The 22036-nt window shown below is 43.3% G+C and overlaps 3 protein-coding genes across 3 annotated transcripts; 2 read left to right on the plus strand and 1 right to left on the minus strand.

Annotated features, from left to right (window-relative positions):
* Positions 1-9145: 9145 nt before the first annotated feature.
* LOC147959267 (uncharacterized) lies at positions 9146-10584 on the plus strand. The gene is made up of 2 exons (XM_087532578.1): positions 9146-9492; positions 10155-10584. Exons 1-2 carry the CDS (start codon positions 9146-9148, stop codon positions 10582-10584), a joined length of 777 nt encoding a protein of 258 aa, XP_087388704.1.
* A 2181-nt stretch (positions 10585-12765) lies between these two features.
* On the plus strand, positions 12766-14261 carry LOC147959268 (uncharacterized). Its single transcript, XM_087532579.1, has 2 exons — positions 12766-13112; positions 13835-14261. The coding sequence occupies exons 1-2, from the start codon at positions 12766-12768 to the stop codon at positions 14259-14261; spliced, it is 774 nt and encodes a 257-aa protein (XP_087388705.1).
* Positions 14262-18077: 3816 nt separating this feature from the next.
* Positions 18078-18970, minus strand: LOC147959269 (uncharacterized). Its single transcript, XM_087535836.1, has 3 exons — positions 18812-18970; positions 18651-18728; positions 18078-18371 (listed from the first exon to the last, which is right to left on the minus strand). Exons 1-3 carry the CDS (start codon positions 18968-18970, stop codon positions 18078-18080), a joined length of 531 nt encoding a protein of 176 aa, XP_087391962.1.
* Positions 18971-22036: the final 3066 nt, after the last annotated feature.

Here is a 22036-nt window from a genome sequence, read left to right on the forward strand (position 1 = left end):
CTACTTTCCCTAACGCCGAACATAATTATGCAAGCCGCCACGAGCCAGTATCGATGTATCATCGAACGGCTCCTTGGGCTCGTCGGACATGGATAGCGATCCAGTCCCGACCGCCACCTCCCCTCATCCTGCCGACGACGCCGAGGTGCTATCTCAAGAGGCACCGGATCGAGGGGAGACAGTCCCGGAGGCGCCTCAAGGAAACCTTTCGGACTCTGGGAGCCGAGGGTATGGGGCCCCTGAGAGCTCCGAGTTCGGCCCTCAGCCGAACACCGCGCCGGAACCTCCAGTGGTTCCGAGCTCGGGCAGGCGGCCTCCTACTAAGAGGGGCAAGACGCCTGTGCCGGTGACCTCTGTCCATCTAGAGGCGCCAGACAATCTGCTAGAAGCGCTTCGCAGCGCTTCCATCGACGAGGAGCACCGTACTATTATGAGTGAGGTGGTCCAGAAGGTTCAGTCCGCCAAGAGCGGGTTGACTGAAGCCTATGTCAGCCTTCTAACAGGCTTTGAGGTAAGTGTTTTAAAATGTAGTAGAAATATTACCGCATAGACAGTAGCCCCTGATGCTTTGTTCGGTGTTCACAAAGAAAAGCCGAACAGAGGATCAAATAATATCGCAGGAGTCTAATATAAGTATGTCAATATGCATATGCAGGCTTCGCTGCTAGCGTCCGCCGCACTGACTGCAGAGGTCGCCGTACTAAAGCAGGACCTCGAGGGGTCCAGGAAAGAGCTCGTCCTTGTCAAGAGGCAGCTCGAGGAGAACAAGGGTAAGTAATACCCTGTCTATAGATATGTATATATAAAAGAAGACGCGATTGCAAAATGACAGGATCATCGTATATTCGCCAGGGGCCACGACCGAGGTGGCGACCCTAAAGCAAGCACTAACCAAGGCTGAAGATAATGCGGCCAAGGAGCGCACCGAGTGAGAGAAGCACGAGGATCGGGTGGGCGAGGTGCAGCAAGAGCTCCAGGCTCTCGTGGCGAAGCACGAGGCGTTGGAGCTTGACTCAAAGATGTGGGAGTCTGAGCTTGACACGGCCCTCGAGAGCGCAAAAAGTGCCAATGCCGAAGCCCAAAGGGCCCTCCAGGAGATCGACGCAATGAAGAAGATAGCGGCGGGTAAGGCTTTCTATATGCAAAGCAAGCATGTAAAAGTAAATTACCAATTACTTACCCGAATCCGGAGCTCTCCAGGAGCATTCACAGATTTGCCCCGCAGCGTGTCCGATGCCGCACAATTTTACCAGGCCGAGGATGGAAGCTCAATGAAGAAGCTATTCTGGTCTCAGTATGCTGAGGCCGAACACCCGGTGCCAATGAGCGACCAGCTAAAGCAGATGGTCGAGCTACATAAGGCGGCCGATCGGGCCATGAAGGGCTTTATAGTCCGGCTGTGGCCTGGCGACGCCCTTCCGAACAGCTGCTTCGGCCTGGTGAGGCGGCTTGTGGATGCCTGCCCGCGGCTGGAGGTCGTCAAGTGATCTATCTGCATTGAAGGTGCACGCCGGTCTTTCGCCCGTGTGAAATTGCAGTGGGTCAAGCTAGACGCCGTGAAGCTGATCAAGGAGGGGCCGCCGGAGGGCAAGGAGCACCGCCACCCCGAGATGTACTACGAGGGTGTTCTGCCGGGTGCCTGTCTCATAGCGGACGAGTGTTCAAAAGATGCAATATTTGAGTGAGACTTGCTCATTTTATCTTGTATTTATGAAAACTTGTTTCATATGCGCTATGCAACGCTTGTTTGAATTTAAAATATTACCTTCTGTTTGGCTGTTTATCCAATCTGAGAGATGGCTAGTCCTCGGCTTCTGCCCCCATGCCACGAGTGCTGGGGTGTTCGGGATAAATCTGAGCACTCTTGTTCCCATGTTTGGGTCCTTCGAGGGAGGTGCTCAGCACAACGAACAAGGCAACCGGACTAATAATGCTTTATCACTCTCACTTAGCCATAGAATTCTATAATTTTAAATTTCGGCGAAGCCCCTGGTATTCAGAAGGCCGAATTTGGGGTGCGATATACGCCTTTAAGCCGGACAGGGCCGGCCCCTCGCTCTAAGCAGCATAAGTATTTAGGGACTCGAAAACCTCGTCGAACAGCGACCAGTCTCTCGCCTTATCATGACAGTCAATTTTAGCTTTCTCTACTGAGGTGCTGAAACCAACAGAACCGGGGCACAATCGCATTAGTTCTCCTAGCGCTACCTTAGTCGATAGAGCGGAACGTAAGGTACCAAAACATAGGAGCCGGGCAAACCCAACATTTGACCAAAGACATGATTCGGAGCTGATGCATATAATGCTATAAGTTCGGGGTGTCGCACTTGTGAAAGTGTTCGGACTTTTCACACCGTATTGTGGGGTACGTAAGCCCCTGGTGTATTGGCCGTACCAAAGTGTACGGTTGCAAGGCGTCATTAATGAACACACACACACATATATATATATGTATATATATATATATGTAGGGCTGGACTATTCTGTTACCGGTAACAGAATATTATTCTATTACCCTCGCCCCCTATAAGGCGCGATGCGTCCACGACCGACCCAGCCCCAATCCGACTCGCTTCCTACCGCCGGAGGCAGCCATCGCGGGCGAGCGAGCGATGGCGGCAGCCGGAGCGAGGGATCCCGCGGCGCCGTGATCCATCGTCGCCGGATCCATCGTTGGGGTCGTGATCCATCATCCAGCCCGAGGCGGGGATCCGCCGCCGCCTCCTTGTTCCTTCTGTCGCCGGATCCATCGTCGGGGTCGTCATCCCCGCCTCCCGCCTCCCTCCGTCGCCGGATCCATCATTGGGGTCGTGATCCCCGCCTCCTGTCTTGCTTCGCTCCGCCGCAGGATCCATCGACAGGGCCGTGATCCCCGCCTCCTGCCTCCCTCTGTTGCCGGATCCATCATCGGAGTCGTCATCCCCGCCTCCTGCCTCCCTCCGTTGCCTGTTCTCCTTCTCCGGGGCAGTTATCCCCGCAAGGTGCTTCCTCTACGAACCTCTTCACCAGACGTCCACCACAAGCAGGTGCTGCGTCAATGGTGCCACCTCGCAAGAACATGCCAGTAAGACGCCCACGAGAGGTAGAAGAAGAAGACAGTACACTGGAGGTAATGTCTTCTCCCCACGTTTGTGTCACTCCATCAGTTCGTCAGTCCTGCTATGAAGAAGAACCCGATGGTACATTGCAAATGCTAGCATCAGTTCATTGACACCCCTGCCACTTGATGCACGATTAGGATGTCGAGGTTACTATCAGTGCATCTAATATGCTATCTTCAGTTCAAGTTAAAAAAATAACACATATGCGTCAGTCCAGGTATAGTGACAAGGTTCAGCTACCGCTAAGAGTTGTATGTTGTTATTCCTAAGAGTACAAGTCATGTAATTGCGTCAGTTCGAACGAGTAACAAAACTGTTACCAAAAAAAATATAAAATTGCTACACAATAAGTTCAGTGATACATAAGCTAGCAGTACTTGTAATGTATATGCATTGATGCACGATTAGGATGTCGAGGTTACTGTTAGTGCATCTAATATGCTATCTTCAGTTCAAGTTAAAAAAATAGCACATATGCGTCAGTCCAGGTAGATAGTGACGAGAGAGTGCCATAGCTACACAGTAAGTTCAATGATACATAAACTTGGAGTACTTCTAGTGTAGTTGCATAAGTTATAGAAGAACAAAGGAGAAGTCATGCATGAGTTCAATGTCCAGTTTACAAAACAGTGCTAAAAAACAGTACATCAGTACATCCGTGTTTGAACATGAATGTTCATCAGTTCGACTGAAAACGAAACCAGATTAATCCCAAAAACTTTCGAATGTTGTTTGCAGAAGCATGCAAGGCGGCGCACGCAGCAAGCATTTCATGAGCAAAACAGATATGGGGCACCACTTGGTTGGGTAACACCAGAAATACCGCCTGGATATTTCAACAGTACAGGCAGATTTGAAGATACACCGCAATCATCAGAAGCACGGACAGGTCCTTCTATACAGCAAACAACAATGTCTGGGAATGCAAGCTTTGCCGCTACTGGGTTGCAACTAGGCCAACAATATCACCAACAACAAATGTTTTCCTTCCCCAGCGCATGCAAAAAGCCAAGGACAAGAAGGCTTCCACCAGTCGCTCCGTCAACATCAATCATCCGTGCTGCAAAAGTAGTTGCGACGGGAAGACCACGGCAAAAAGACAGAAATTTTGGCCACTCTAGCAGGTTCAAAACTACAAGATATGAGCCATATAGACAGGATCAACATCACAATGAATCTGAGGAGAGACGTCCATACAACGAGAGACTGAGATCTTCGTCATTGTTGCTCCCTCCAAGAGATGCATTGCTGCATGTGCCAAGGGTGACACCACCGGCGCCCATAAACCAGGGAGAACAACAAACACCAGAGGCAGCACAGAGCTATACACATGTAAGTATCCATATAGAAAAAAAAATACAAGCACAGTCCATACCGTGGTGCTGTGACCACCCCATCTAACGTTTTTGTTTTGTCACTGTTGTGTGCAGCCACCTGACATTGAAGCTTATGTTCTGCCAAGGCTAGAGATGAGGTTTGAAACTTTTGAAGAAACTAAGAACTTCTACAACGTATATGCATAGCACGCTGGTTTTGCTATCAGGGAAGGCCCCAAGTTTAAGACCAGAGCCTACCTTTATTGCACGTGCCATGGAGTTTATGAATCAAAGGTGTGTGAAGCAAATAGACAGCGTAACAAGACGACAGCCAGAACTAACTGCGGGGCTAAAATGAGGCTGAAGAAGGAAAAGGATGGAACATTTGTCGTAAAAGAGATAGTCTGGGAACACAACCACAGGCTACAGCTCACCGCAGAAATGCTTGTCTTCTTGCACTCCCACAAAAACTTTGACAAAACAATCTTGGAGTACGTCAAGTACCTGCAGTTCAAAGGCATTGAACACGCGCAAATCATGAGCATTCTGGGCGGTGATGACCCTAGTAGCTACTTCCTCGAAATGAATGCCAAAGACCTGATTAACCTGTAAGTACAAACTTGTTCTCCTCCCATAAACCGCCTATGTCTTTTTCCTCTGTCAGTACAAACATATCAAGCAACGCATGACCTGATGCCAGTTCAACATGCATTTTTCAATGAACTTTTTATATGCAGGAAAGCAAAGAATTCAAGGATTGATGATGTGGATGATTTCCTAAAGACTGTCAACTTCTTTAGGGAGATGAAAGCTATAAACAGGGAATTCTTCTGTAACATGCAACTCGATGAGTCCGACAGAGTTAAGAACATATTCTGGGCGAATGCAAGCTGCCGAGGAGCGCATCAGGACTTCGGGGACTGCGTAACGTTTGACACAACATACAAGACCAACAAGTACCATATGCCACTTGGGGTGTTTGTCGGAACTAACAACCACTTACAGACTACATTCTTTGGTTTTGCCCTGATAAGAGATGAGGATGCAGATTCATTCAAGTGGCTGTTCAGGACATTTTTAAGGTGCATGAGAAGGAAGGCTCCTACATGCATTCTCACAGGTACACCCGCTAAAACCACCCCCAACCACCACCCGCCTACCAAAAAAGAAAAGGAAAATAACACAGTAAAAATGTTGTGTCAGTTGTATTGGTATATATGCACAACCATCTGCTGACCACTCCGAGTCTATTTTCTCATTACCAGACCAGTGCCAGGCAATGGCTTTGGCGATCGCAGATGTTTTCAAGAACACAATACATAAGCTATGCCGCTGGCACATTATGAAGAAGTACAGGGAACACCTCGCGTACCTGTATTTCCTGCACGAGGACCTTAAGGATGAATTCACATCAATTCTCAACTGGCCCCTCATGCCAACTGAGTTTGAGGATGCCTGGAAAAGACTCATGGATAAGTACAACCTCTACGATGATGCCACAATGGTGGGCATGTGGAACGAGCATGAGAAATGGATATTAGCCTACTTCAAAGAAATTTTCTGTGCCAAAATAACATCCACACAGCGAAGTGAGAGCATGAACTATGTGCTCAAGAAGAACTACGTAAATGAGAGACATAACCTACACCGGTTTGTCAGCCAGGTAAACTCCTGCGTCAAAACCAGGAGGCAGACAGAGAACCAGGAGACAATGGGTAACCGGGTATAGCTCTATCACTTGTCGTAAGACAAAAAATTACATGCTTACTAAAGTAAAAACTTTATTAGAAGTTTTTCCTGCGAGAAAACTAACAATTTGGTCATCATTCTTGCATCTGCAGAAGGAACAAAACACGCTGACCTTCTATGGGTTTGACACCCAGATGGCAAAGCTGTACACGCGAGCTGTGTACAGCGAGATCAGAGATAGGCTAAAACTGAGCACTCTCTTCACGGCGACAGAGATGGAAGAGCCCACAAAGTACCTAGTGCGCTACAACCACCCGCAAAAATTGTCTGTGTGGGCTCAGCACGCGTTCCAGGTGGTTGCAGACCCCGTGGGAGAAACATATGAGTGCGAGTGCAGGCTATGGGACCACCAGGTGAGGACTACAAAAAAGATGTTACATACTGTACTACTTTTTTGCAAAGTTTTTGTTCGAATGAAATGACAAAAAACGTGCACCTCTTCCAAAAACAAATACAGGTCTTTTCTGCGTGCATGTCCTGTGCATGATGCAGACAATTAAGGCTGAAAGCATTCCAGAGAAATACATACTCAGGAGATACACCAAACGCCCGAACATCCAACCAACATTTGACAGAAATGACTTGAGGACAGTAGCGTCAAACAAGGCATCCCAATACTGCATTGAAAGCTCACTGCTGACGCTGAACGTGAGGGTGCACAGAAAAAGCTTGAGAAGCCAAGAGAAAATGGCAAGGACGCGGGTCGTCATGGACAAACTTGAACAAGAACTCGACGCCATGCATTCTGCTGAAAATGGAGGTGTCGCGGACAATGAAGCCATTGAGCAGGATATTGCTACAATGTTGTCCGAGATGAACCATATGGGAGCTATTGACCCATTTGAGAACGAGGAAGAGGAGCAGCAGCAACCGGAGCTTACCCGTGTGTGCACACTCAAGAGCACCGACAAACTCACATGCGAGATCATGAGCTTGATGGTGCTGTAGGTGAACGACATGACAATTGCACATCCTACCAGCAGCAGCAGGAAAGGGTGATTAAACCCTCAATATTCTCAAACACAAAGGGGAGGAAGAGCAAGACGCAAGCAGTGAAAGCTACGAAAGCAGCAGCCAAAAAGCGACCACGCCCCATCAAGCGCGTGGAATTTGGCCCGGCCGGCAAACCCCTCGGGGTAAGGGCATGCGGATTCTGCAACGTCGTGAGCAACCATAACTACCGCACATGCCCACTCCGCACAGATGCCACTGTTAACAAGAACAAGCAGATTGGAGCCACCCAGCTTTCTACCAATGGAGACAACACACGTAACAGCTACACTCGCCGCAAGTGTGGCGGAACTGATGGACATAATGCCCGCACATGCAAAGTGGGCAAGGAGGTCAGTGGATCTGAACATAAACAGGGCAAGGTACAGAGTTCCAAGCAATCAAATGAAGACGATGAAGAAGAAGAGTTTGATGAGAATGACGGCCAATCAGACGAAGACAATGAAGATGACAGTGTCGGGGGCGAGGAAACTGAAACTGACGATGAAGCTGCCAAGGCTCAACCTGGAAAGAGCGCCGGCAAGGCACAACATTCGGGGACAGTTAGGAGAAGCTCAAGACTGAACAATACATAGTGGTTATCCTGCTGCGTCAACTAAAAAATAACCTTGTAGTCTCAGTTGAATCAGCACACAATGAGGAAGCATTTCACAAAACACTGTCGTTTACCAAAACTTATTTAGCTTTATCGTCAATTTCTCGATCAGAACTAAAGTTATTTTTTAGTTTCTGATTTGTGCCCGCTGGAGCAGTGACATTATTATGTAAACCATTTGATAATCATTTTGAATGCAATCACAAAATACGTTTGAAAAAACTTATCTGGATATATCCGACGCAAAAGGCTACTGTGAACCAGTAACTCAGGAAAAAAATATGTCAAGGAAAATTTTAAACTCTTGTAGCATATCAGTACTAATAACTCTCAGTCGTCAATACAAGGCAGAGTACACATCAGTACTGATATAATTTCTGATTTGTGCCCGCTGAAGCAGTGACATTATTATTTAAACCATTTGATAATCCTTTTGAATGCAGTCAAAAATAAAATTGAAAAAACTTATCTTGATATATCTGACGCAAAATGCTACTGTCAACCAGTAACTCAGCAAAAAAAATGTCAAGGAAAAATTTAAACTCTTGCATTACATCAGTACTGATAACTCTCAGTCGGCAGTACAAAAGGCATAGTAATAACAAACACACTAGTGAACGACTGAAAAAAATCGTTTTGAACAAACAAAGCTATGCCTGCTCCTACCAGTCCCAATTCAGAAAGACCATCAGTACATAAAAATAAGTACCTCAAGCAAAATGCGAATATAATACATCTTGTACTGGTGAAAATCTAATTTATCTGTAAAAAATACTCACAGGTTATCTTGATATAAACAATCCTTTAAAAAAATACGAAAATTGTTTTAAAAAACATTAGCACCACACATAGTATCGCTGGTATTTGGTACGTTCAATTACACTTCAATCACCAGTCCGAGTACGACAGTAGAGGAGTTCAGACCTCCACCAACACCGACGCTGACACGTGCAAGTGGGATAAGCAGCTGATAAGTACAGCTTGACTATATGAATCGGTGCCACAGTAAAATGCCATCATCACCACCGCAGAGACGTGCAAGTGGGGTTTTGCAGGTCATAAGTACAGCTTGACAAGACTAGTCAGTTCAACAGTAAAAACCATTTAACTTGGACGGTTAGTTCTTCCACGCCACCACCCACGCCACCCACTGGGCGGTTGCCACGACGAAGTGCAAACGGCGACCCCCACGACCACTACACACACGCCCCTGACGAACCGCCTCCCACACACCACCGTCGGCGCACTGAAAAAATACCCCATTGTCTTCCATCTCTCCCTCATTCCCACAAACCACCATTGCCGCTTCCATTTCCACTGCACACAAACCTCCAGCGTCTCTCTCCAAAGCCCACAGTCGCCGGAGGAAGGCCATGGCGGAGGAACTGTCCGCCAAGCGTCATCATGCCGAGACGTCGGACAAGAGGAGCAACCTCGTCGACATTAACGTCACCGGCGAGAAGCGCGACTACACCAGAACGCTCAAAGGGGTTGAGCTCCACGGCAAGGAGACGCTGGAGATCGTCTGCACAAGCGAACCAGACAAGGCCGACGAGGTGATCTCTAGGATCTGGAGGAAGCTTGGCGGCAGGATTCGTAGGATCATCGGCGTTGGTGTGCACTACACCAACGAAGATGAACCTCCCCAGATGGCGGCAGTCCTGCAGTTGTGTGTCGACGAACTCTGCTTGGTGTACCACATCGCAGCGGCCACAAAATGGTGAGCAATCCTACTCATTTGCCCTGCATATGGTTTATCTGTTTTATTAGTACTGTATCCTGAAAATTTAATCACACTTGTTTCCCAACTAGATGTACTAGTGTGGTTTGTGAAAAGTGGATGCACTACTGCATTTTCTCAAGTAGATATACTATAAATGTATTTTTGAACCTGATACACTGGATTACTATTTGGAAAATCTTGCGGAAGATTAAATTCTAAAGTTGATCGACTAGTGTAGTTTCTGGAGTTGATACAATAGAGTAGTCTATGTACTCGATGTATTAAAAAAGATATTTCTGAACTTGATGTAGTGAAGTATTTTCTGAATTTGATGTAATGTTATTTTCGTAAGAAAATAAACGAAGGACTTGGTGAAGCACTGGTTCAGTGTTATCCTATTTCAACAAAAGTAGACTAAACTAGTACCAATGCGGAACATACAACATTGACTGAAACTATGTATAATCCAAGAAGAAGAATAACATGATGTACTTAATTTAATTTCAGAACTTTCTTTACTAGTTTTTGAAGTACATTCATCCATTGTTTATCCTACATAAACAACTACTTCATGGATTCATCAGTTGTAAAACAAAACAAAAATGGACAATTCAAACATCAAAGTAATGCTAATATTCAAAATGTCTCTGCCCTTGCAGGCCCAAGCGCCTGACCGACATGCTGCAGCATGACAAGTTGTTCACATTTGCCAGTTTCAGCATTGAAAGCGACAAAGAGAAGCTGAAGTTGTCCGGTATGGAGATCAACCCCAACAAGTTCATCGACATTCAGTGCAAGTGGAGAGTTCCATACACCGGAAAAGATTACGAATCCTTGACTGATGTTGCAGCCAGCGTCATCCACCCATTCTACAAAGGCATGAAGAACAAGATCAACACGCAGGAAGACTACAAACTGTGGGGGACAAGCGAGCTGCCAGACAACCTCATCGAGTACGCAGGATTAGATGCATACGCCACGTATAAGTCATGGTTCATGATCGACTACATCACAGATGGTTCAGAATTTGCGAAAGAGCGGGAGGCTAACAACTTCTACGACCACCCCTATTGCCCCTTTACGGGATGAAGATACATCAGAGCCTGCCTTCGTTTTACTTCCACTTGTTCTTGCCTTTTATCTTGTTGTTTCAAATTAGTAGTTTGCTCTTGTTGGGTTGAACCAGTATGATTATGTCGTGCTTGTCATGTTTGAACAAGTTTAGTTATGTCATCAAGTACAATGTTTTGCTTATCTCATTATATAAGTTTGGTAGCTTCGTATGTTGTTAATCCATCATTTCAAAATTGAAAAAGTAGCTTCTGAATGGAACGTTGTCGTTTCTCTAAAGTACTAGTTATGATGCAACTAATCACACAACGTTGTTCCACGTCAGTACAACTTAGTACACTTGATCGGACATTACATACTTACTACAATAAAAAGTACAAAGAAGCATCAGTCCGTAAGCGCTACTATGAATGCACTATCAGTACAACTCAGTCTACACGCAAGTACCATAGTTCTGAAAATGACACTAGAAGACACTTGAGAATAATCACAAAAACAAACACAAAAAAGAAGGCAAAAAACTCAAATGAAAAAGATTACACTCACACAAAACTGACAAGAACTAGAACAAAAAGTATGAGTCCAAGTTACTGGAGGAGTCAAGTACTAGATTCAAACAAAACAAAAAAATTGACCGCCCAAGGTCAGGAGCAGGCCCTAACAATGCTAGATACTTGAACTCGAGCCCGTGGGTGAATCCCTAGTAATCCGCACAACGCAGGACCCGTCGACCAGGGCCCACAGGTCAAGACAGAGAGCGAGCGCCGTGTATAAGCACTCAGGTAAGTGTTTAGAGGAGTTCGATTGGTGAGCGTCGGCTGCGCTTATAAACAGGTTCGGAGCCCCCTCGACTAGCGAGGTGGGGCTAAACCCAGAGCGCACGCGCACGACGCACTGCACAGGCGCGCGGACGAGCTATCTAGGCCGGAAAACGGCCCAATAGCCTCTACATCATCAACAAAACACCCCACCAAATAAGCCCAGCTATACAAACCAGAGGGCGGGACAAAGAAATATAAACCACAAGAAAAATGTTTGTCAATTAACCTCTACAAGAAAAAGGGGAAAATATGATACAAAAACAATGAACCTCTAAAAAGAACAAAACTTAATAGCCTTTCTGTTAAATGTACATAATTTAAAAAACAGAATTAAATATTACTTTCAAGTTCAACTACTAAAACTAAAAAATTTCAAAACATATAATGTTTGTCAATTATGCTAAAATTCTTATTTATATAAAAACTGACAAGTTCAACTACTAAAACTAAAAAAGTTCAAAACATATAATGTTTGTCAATTATGCTAAATTTCTTGTTTATATAAAAACTGACAAGTTCAACTACTAAAATTCAAAAAGTTCAAATAGAATTTATTTGTCAATTCTGCTAAATTTATTATTTATATATAATCTGTCCACACCACAACGAACGATCTGCTCGTAAAATAATCTCAAACCCCCACCCCAACCTAAGTTATAAAAAAAATTAGTTCAAACATACATACAACATCAATACTAAAACAGTAGGATCAGTCAGGCCACTCGCACCACTGTGACATCAAATTTCAAACCCGTGCGCTGTTTGAAATTACAATTCAGTTCACACAGTACTAAAACATAAGTGCAGTAAAAATGAGAATACAAAAACTATAAAGGCCTAACTTAGGTTTGTACAGATGAAAATAAAATAAGTACAAGTTTTGAGCAACAACTCCCAGGGCACTGAAAAAATGTTTTGACATACACTAGTGTATAAAGGCTTCAATAGAAAAACAATACTTAAACATCCACACGGAAAAACATCACAGATCCATACATCACCTAAACAGTGCAAAATGCCATCATCACAACCACAGAGACGTGCAAGTGGGATTTAGCAGATCGTAAGTACAACTTGACAAGACTAATCAGTGCACCTGTAAAAAACATTTGTCTTGGACGGTTAGTTCTTCCAGGCCACCACCCGCGCCACCCACTGGGCGGTTGCCACGACGAAGTGCAAATGGCGACCCCCACGACCACTACACACATGCCCTCGACGAACCGCCTCCCACACACCATCGTCGGCGCACTGCAAAAAAACCCCATTGTCTTCCATCTCTCCCTCGTTCCCACATAGCACCATTGCCGCTTCCATTTCCACTGCACACAAACCTCCAGCGGCTCTCTCCAAAGCCCACAGTCGCCGGAGGAAGGCCATGGCGGAGGAACCGTCCGCCAAGCGTCATCATGCCGAGACGTCGGACAAGAGGAGCAACCTCGTCGACATTAACGTCCCCGGCGAGAAGCGCGAGTACACCAGAACGCTCAAAGGGGTTGAGCTCCACGGCAAGGAGACGCTGGAGATAGTCTGCACCAGCGAACCAGACAAGGCCGACGAGATGATGAGCAGGCTCAGGATGAAGGGCGGCGGCTTGTATCCGAGCTTCATCGGAGTTGATGTGGAGTACACCGACGAGGAAAAACCTCCACAGATGGCGGCAGTCCTGCAGTTGTGCGTCGAGGAACTCTGCTTGGTGTACCACATCGCAGCAGCCACAAAATGGTAACCCATACTACTGTTCATTCATCTGTTGTACTAGTACTAGTCACTAAAAACTTAATTAAAAATTGTTTCCCAACTAGATGAACTACTATAGTCTATGAAGTGGATACACGATTACATGTTTATCAAGTTAAATGCATTTCTGAAACTGTGAAGTGGATTGTTTCACCAGATTAGCATCTGAAAAAAAGTTTATAGCATTCTGAACTTTATGCACAAAATTAATTTCTGAACTTGATGAACTAGCATAGATTCTGATCTTGATGCACTAGTATAGTTTATAGAATTGATGTATTAAAAGATCTTTGGTGAAGTGGTATAGGTCCATATCTTGATGCACATGTTTCTCAAACTAATTTTTGAACTTGATATAGAATTAATGCACAAAGATGTATCAAGCACTGGTATAGGTCTTTTATTCAACAAAAAAGCAAACTAAACTTGAATCAAGCAGCACATCTATCATTGACTCTGGTAAAATGATTCTCTAATTTGGTGAAGCATTTGGTAAAGCAAAGAAGATAGCAAAAAAGAAAAAATAACACGGTGTAGTTGAATTTAATTTCAGGACTTTGTGTACTAGTTTCTGAACTACATTCATGCATGACTCATAATATATAAGCATCTACCTCATGGATTATCACTTGTAAAACAAAAAAAGCAGAAGAATTAAATCCTCAAAAAGAAGACTAATCTATAAATGTGTGTCTCCCCCCTTGCAGGCCCAAGCGCCTCAAAGACTTCCCGTGGGAGGAGAAATTGTACACATTTGTTGGTTTCAGCATTGGAGGTGACAAGCGGATGCTGCAGGAGTCTGGTTTGGAAATCAACCCCAACAACTTCATCGACATGCAGCGCAAGTGGAAAGATCCAAAGACCAGAAAATGCTACGACTCCTTGGCCGATGTTGCAGGCGGCGTCATCCACCCATTCTACGAAGGCATGAAGAAGAAGATGAACAGGGCAGACCACAAACTGTGGGGGAACAGCCCGCTGCCAGACAACCTCATCACGTACGCAGGAATAGATGTGTACGCAACGTACAAGTCATGGAAGACAATCGACAACATCGTGACAGGTTGGGATATTTCAAAAGAGCAGGAGGCTGACCCCTACTACCACTGCAACTTCGCGGATGAAGATGCATGAAAGTCTGTATTTGTTATGTTGAACCAGCTACCTTATGCTGTGTGCGTCCTTAGTATTGTTGTTTCAGATTTGTAGTTTGCTTTCGTTATGTTGAACCAGCTACCTTATGCTATGTGTGTCAGGGTTTGAACAAGTTTGCCTATGTCTATCAAGTACATCGTTGCTTATGTCGTCCAACAAGTTTGCTAGCTTCCTATTTTGTTCATCCATCATTTGAAGTTGACGTAGGTTGAAGTTGAAACTTGATGGCTGCCACGCAGCACTATTCATGGAGAAAAAAAATAACACATGAATATTTTTGCAAAAACAAAAAAAAGTGGCAGACTAACTAAGGACAAAAGCAAATAGTAGCCTTCGACGCTCAGTACAGCTTAGACATGAACGGTAGTACTATCACGCTAAAAAATTAGTTTTTAGTTTCAGACGAACACTAAAAAGACTAAGTTTCAGCCGAGGACAACATTCAGTACTAAAAAGCATCATGGTAAAAAGTAGTTAGAAATTCACTAAGTACTGCATCAGGAAAAGTAAAGAAACACCAATATGTATTTCCTAGTCACTAGCATCCTAGGACTGAAAAGTTCTGGTACAGTTGAACACACGGTATGTTCATTGTACAAATATATATAAAGGAACGGGAAGCTTCAGTTCGCATTCCTTAAAACAGTGACATACTAAGAATTAACAGTGGCAATACAACTGAAATCTCAGTACAACTTAGTCTATACAGCAAGTGCTAGGATTATACCAAACATTGCCTCGAGAAGAACCACAGCCTAGAAAAAAAGAAGGCCAAAAACTAAATCAAAAAAATATAAGTTCGACAAAAGAGAAAAATCACAAGAAACACAACAAGAAGACATACCAGCATCAAACAACACAAACAATAAATAATTAATCAAAAGTACTAGCACAATTGGAATCTCAGTACAACTAAGTTTATTCGGTAAGTGCTATGATGATACCAATTAATGCATTGAGAAAGAAATAGTTTTGAACTTAATAGGAATATCTCTTAAACATAGCTAATTTAAACCAGTACTTTAACTCTTACTATGAAGTTCAACTACTAAAGTTCAAGAAGTTCAAAAAGAAATTTGGCACTAAAATTTTGAAAGCCTTACGCTGAATGAGACTTCAAATCAGTACTAACAGAACTATATCATAAGTACAAGAAAACGAGAGTACAGAAACTATAAAGGTCCAAGTTAGGATGGAATCACATAAAAATAAAATAAATCTCACTTTCTGAGCAACAACTCGAAAATACACTTGAAAAAAATTGTTTTCAGTTCAACTACTATATAAGTCTTCAGTACAAAAAAAAACTTAACCAAAACGAATTCCCGATGAAACATTGTGCCACACTTAAAACACAACACAAAATATACTAGTTATTACATAGTACTCGACAAGACATCAAACACTACAAAATAGAGCATACAATGTTTTCAAGAGATATATCACACAACTATCCAATTCACTATGCAAATGATGACCATTTATCCTATGCATCAGGAGCCAAAGCCTGAACCTCCTTGGGAAGCTCCGTCACCATAAGATGGTTATTACGGTTGAACACAACTCTATACAGATCCTCAGCGTTCCAATCAACAATGCGTGGCTGCAAAACAATAAAACAAATTATCAAAAATCATGACACATAAAAAAAAGGATGCACAATAAGCCAAAAACAGAAAGTGAAAAGCTCAACAAGAAACCCACGCCATTATCTCGAATGTTCTCAAGGATCTTTTCACCATCATAGCATCCCGCATACTTCAGAGTATAATGGCCACATTCATTCGGCCCTTGAAGTGGAACCTTGACAAACGTTGGTTTGTTTGCAAACAACTCCCAATTGGGCTGCTTGCTCGCATTGTACTGAGCATCACCATACACAGCCTTCATTACTTTGACCAATCTAGAAATCTGTAAAAAAACAAAACAACCCACACAGTTTTAGGTCTCAGAAATAGCAGAAACAAAGATGCAGAAATATTAATCCAGTACAGATAATAAATGTCACTCACAATCTTCTCGCAGTCTTTGTGATAGGTGTTCTTCGAAGGACGGTGGTTCTTCGGATAAGGTAAAGAGTCAAGGATGTCAACGCTACTTCGGTACCGATTCATGACATATAAGGAATAGTGGCTCACTTTCCTATCCTTTGATAAAACCATAGGCTTGAATAGAGGCATCATGATCTAAAAACAAATGACCAAAAAAGAGATGTTAAATATTCAAAGTAAAAACCAGCATCACAACAAACAAATAAAAACTAAAAATCAGCTAGTAGATCTCACAAGGTCGGCACTGAGCAAGTCTTCATTAGCTTTAACATAGCTCTTGAAATCTCTCGCTGCACTCTCCACATTAAACACTTTATTTTCATCCTCGTAAAACGAACAGTCAAGCACAACCTGCAAAAAAGCCAAAATAGAAAATAGACAGCGGAAAAAGAATCAACAAGCAAAGTATTATTAAAAATCGTAAAAACAATAGACAGTCTTGTTCAACATAAAGAAACCGATCTGATTGATTACCGTGATGAAATATGGACTCAGCAATATCCTTTTCCCAGATGCGAAATCAGCATTTCTATCGGGATCTTGCTTCCAATCATCAATGAGGAAGTCAATTACATCACCCTCCATCATTTGCCCAGGTGAAAAAACTTCCCAGATGCGATTCCCGGTGAAGTTAGTTATGTTTCGATCAGGCTGAGGTATCATTGAGAATGTATTCCTGCAGCACACACAAGAACAAAAAGAAGGAGAAGCAAGATAAGGCATTCATAGCAGTTCGAGTTGTATAAAAAGGAACAGTTCAGGCCATATTTATCTAGCAGTTACAAACAACAGAAGAAAAGGAAGAGGAAAAAATAATGAGAGATACTCACTCGCCATACTTCTCACGCCATTCATTACTAAGCAACAGATTATACAACCTGCGAGCCTTGTCCAGGTGAGGGAATTTATAAGGGTGAAGCTGCTGCACAGGGGAGCAAAACTTTATAGGAGCTCTGGGCGCACGCTTCGTGCTTACAACATTGCCAGAATCCAAAGCGGGATCTTTCCTAGCACCACCAGCTCTACGAGCCACTATTCCAGCAAGGGGAGATAAACCTTTGGCAACAGCGCTCCTCGTGACTCTTCCAATGCCAGCAATCTTGTCAAACACATCATCATCACTATCTATCAATTCCACAATGGGATTCTTGGGTGTAGTAGGGCTATCTGCACAAGCAGCCGTAAAACCTCTCAGAGCTCCCAACCGCCCCTTCATAACACCAGATCTTGTCTTTTCGGGAGAACGCCCCTGGCTAAGATCAATAGCTACGCGCTCGAGCTCCAAGAACTGGCTACCAAAGAACCTGTAGTCAGGCTCACCAAGATCCAGCCACTCACCTGAAAAAAAAGAAGACCGCACAAAGCGTAAGTTCAAATACATATTTCATGAAAGTACTAATAGAGAAGTACAAGCTGCAAAAAAATTACAAAAGTCCATGCACACGTACAGGGTTCGATGCCAAACAAACCCCGGAAGTCAACATCAAACACATCGCTAGTTGCGCAGGTATACAGCAAAGTCTTCCTAATGTCCAAAATGTCTTCATGGCTGTAATCGGCCATTTCAATTACACCATCCTCCCGGCAATAATAGGTCTTGCAGTTTTGTAGCATAAAGAATCCACAATCATGCCTGTAAACAAAGGAAAAATAAAAAAAATGGTACAACACAAAATCCAAAAAATACAGGAACAACATCCTCCAGCAACAAAAACAACCAGCAAAAATCATTAAAAACGGATACTCACGTGTTTTCCTGCTGAGGCACCCGCACAAACTCGCAAGAGAAACCATCAATATGCGCCGGTGAGAACGGTTTGGCCCTGTCTACACTGGACTCCCTCCAAAGCTTCTTTATATTATCTGTCATATTCCTTAAGAATCTAACTGCATCACCCCAGGTTTCTTCACGGAGTGAATCAAGACACTCGAAACGACGGAACTTCAAATTCAGAACAACCAAGCACCAATGCCCAGATACTTCACTAGGCTTCATGGTAGCCACAAATGACGGCGGATCAAATGTAGGGAAAAGAAGCTGAAAAAAAATCGCAGAGGAAAAATGAATTTACCAAACAATAAAATAAAAGAGGGAAATTGAAATTCATAAGTACAAACAAAAAATCAAATAATCATAAAGAAATTATATCCACCGCCCAAAATTGAGGAACAATCATATCAGTTCAATTCCCTTGCAACAATAAGTACAACTTTAATAAAAGAAGCACAGATCAAGTTCATTCCCCACACCTCCCAAAACTGCAAACAAAACATGACAGTTATAGTTAATGAGTACAAAAAGTCCAAGTTCACCTACTTGGTCAAAACCATCAGCACCTGATCTTGTGAACCAATTTAGCACATTGGAATCAATATTTCCATCACGGATCTTGGTCTGTTGTACAAAAAGAACAACAATAGTTAGAAAATTGGCAAAACAAGTTATCATCCTATTTACAAAAAAAGCAAAATACTGACCGTCACCCATGTGGGAACTATCAACTTGTCAGTGTCTCGGTACTTCTGGCGTAGAGAATATAAAACAACATCAGCACTGTCTGAGTTGAGCATGCCAGTGGGGACAAACACTTTAGCAATAGAACCAACACTGGCATCACATTCTTTATTTTGAAACATCGGCTTGTGACTAGAAAAACACAAAAGATTACATGAATTAAAACTACTGCAACAACAACAATAATCAAACTAGAGAAAGAAAAAGAGACAAAAAATGGTACGGGCAAAATCCCAAACTAACCATTTCATACGGTTCGTGCGCAAACTCGTAACAGCGAAGAAAAACGTATCAACCTTAACAACATTACCACTTTCTGCTTGCAGAAAATGATGAAAAATAATAAGTTCAACAACTACAAGAGAACATGTCCAAAATGCCAAAATTGAGAAGTACACCCCATTTACAAGTCCTTACCTGGACTATCAGGGTTTGACGACGACGATAGTTCCTGTGATGAGACCATTATGCCTCCAGCTTCAGGGTTTGACGATGGGACATCTTGAGAGGACACCAATATTGATGCGCTTTCAGGGTCTGTAGAAAGAAAATCCTGGGACGACAAGAGCGCCTCCTGCGTCAAGGGGTCAGAAGAAATTGACAGAAGTAAATCATCATCCTCGGATGGCACCTCCTCCACGCTAGAAGCATATTGCAATGCATCACCGTAATCAAGACCTCCAGGCGGGAAATTCTCCGGCGGCAAATCTTCACAACCAGAAACATTTTCATTCCCAGCAATACCAACACCAGGCGATTTGGCATCAAGTATGGTGGCAGCACCAGCATCCTCATCAGCAACTTTGGTACCAACATTGCACCCACTACTCAATGGAACATCATGAGCATCATCTCCACCACTAAGGACAACCTCACGCTCAACAATAGTAATCTGATGAAAATAAAAATTCAGAAAAAAGTAAATAATATGAACAAAACTAACAATAAAAAATAAGCTACCAATAGGTGCACAGAAAAATAAACCTTGGAAGCATTCACAGCAACATCATCGAACTTGCTACTGCTAACATTCAAAGCGACATCACCAACAGGCAAACAAGGCTCATCGCCAACAATAGGACCCTGATTCAAATGTAATGAGACAAAAAAACAATGCTATTATGAGCAACAATAAACGGTGTGGGATAGAAAAATGAACAAGCAAGACACATCGGTGCGAATGAAATTTTAAGAAAATATTAATAAACACAATGAAAATAAAAATAACCTTGCACTTATCAGTGGATAGATCATTAACTCCACCGTCAACAGTAGCCTCAACATTATGACTGGTCTCCTGCATGAAAAGAAAAATTAATAAACAGATGTAGATCAGGAAGTTCAACTACAATACTGACAGCAGAACAACATAGTAAAAACATACAAACAATGAGGACTGACTCACATCAACAACAGGGTGCTGCGAGCCAACATCGTTCGCACGCTGATCAGAAACATTAGCCTCAGTACCATCATCAGCCCTGCTGTCGGTGCTAGCAGCCTCATCGTGATCAATCTGCATGAAAGAAAATTATTAATAAATAGATGAACATGAGGAAGTTCAACTACAACACTGACATCAGGACAACAACATAAAAATTGCAAAACACCAAGGACTGACTCACATCAACATCAGGACGCTCAAAGCCAACATCATTCGTTTCGTGGTCAAAAACATTAGCCTCAGTACCATCACCAGCCCTGCTGTCGGTAGCAGCAGCCTCATCCTGCTCAAACTGCTTGATAACAACATTTGCACTTTCTTCATATGGCTTGCAGCGAGAGTTTTGCATAGTTCTGAAACGCTTCATGTTGTTCAACAGGAGAACCGAGCTCTGAACTAGATTAGCGGCACCGTCGCGCATATCACCGATTAAAATTCTCTCCATCTCAATGTAGTCAACAGATTCCTCAGCGTTAAATTGATGACCTTCAGGAAGGATACCATTGATACAGCTCAAATGCTCAACTGTTGTTGGGACCTTTTGCAGCTCAGAACACACATTACTTAAGATATGCTCAGCGTGCTCCAATGCTGAAACAGCAACATCAATACCAAAACCCTGCCTCTATGAAGCACTAGCATTACTAGGGCCAGGGGGGCATAACCAGCACCCTCAACACCACGGCCATCCCTCAACTCATCGGGTAGAGATGAAAACTTCGGAACCTGAGACGATGGCATCTCCAGGACTGGCCGTTTATACACTCGGAAAAAAAACCTCCTCTTGAGTTTTCCACTACAAACAAAAGGGAAAAATAGTTAATCAATCAACGCAACACATAGGCAAAAATAAATCATGATATTAACAGATTTAAAATCAACACCACTAATAAAACTTTAACTGTCATTGCCAATTTGTTAGTATTTACCAACAAGCCAGTTGAACAAAGTTATTCAGTTCAACCAAACACGAAAGAACAGTACTAAAAATCCATACCTAAACCATACAAAATATAAACAGACAACTCTACAGTACACATGTCCACTACAGCAAAAAATAGCTATACCTAAAAATAAAAAAAGGTCTGCAAGAGACAAAACAAACAAAACTCACCGGAAGCTTCCCAAACACCCAAGTCTTTGGATCTGCATTGCCTTTTTTTATCAAATCTGCATCAACCAGATCAGAAAGCTTGGCAGGATCCATGTAACATATGCGGGGGACTCGCATGTCAGGCTCCGCAGTTTTGCCACTGATAAGGCAGTCAAGGTACATTAGTACAGGCCCTATGGCACAGCCTGTGATTGCCTTCCCCATGGTATGACCACTTTGGTACTTGGCAACAGCCCTTCTAAGCTCATCAACCATCATCTGGCAATAATCCATATTAGCCATATCCTCAAAGACGAGACCCTCAAACATTGCTGCCTCTCTGGAAACACGCGGGGCAGATCCAGGCAACACAACCTTCATAAACACAATAATGAAGAACACTTTCAGAGCAAGGTCATCTTTGCTAGGATCCTTGACGAGCACCTTGAGCTTATTCCTCAAATCCTTTGTCTTGATATCTTTGTCCCTGCTAATGTCAAGCTCCGATCTTAACTTCATCAGAGCGTCATCATATCCGTCCTCTGACGGCCTTGGCGCAGAACGACCACCATGAGGGAAACCAAATAATTGCTGTATACCATTGCTAGTGATGCGAAGCTTCTTATTAGCCTCACCCATGTCAAGAGCCAT

The sequence above is a fragment of the Triticum urartu genome, chromosome 7A (genome assembly GCF_056163025.1).
Source record: "Triticum urartu cultivar PI428250 chromosome 7A, HENAU_Tu73, whole genome shotgun sequence".
Lineage (NCBI taxonomy): Eukaryota > Viridiplantae > Streptophyta > Magnoliopsida > Poales > Poaceae > Triticum > Triticum urartu.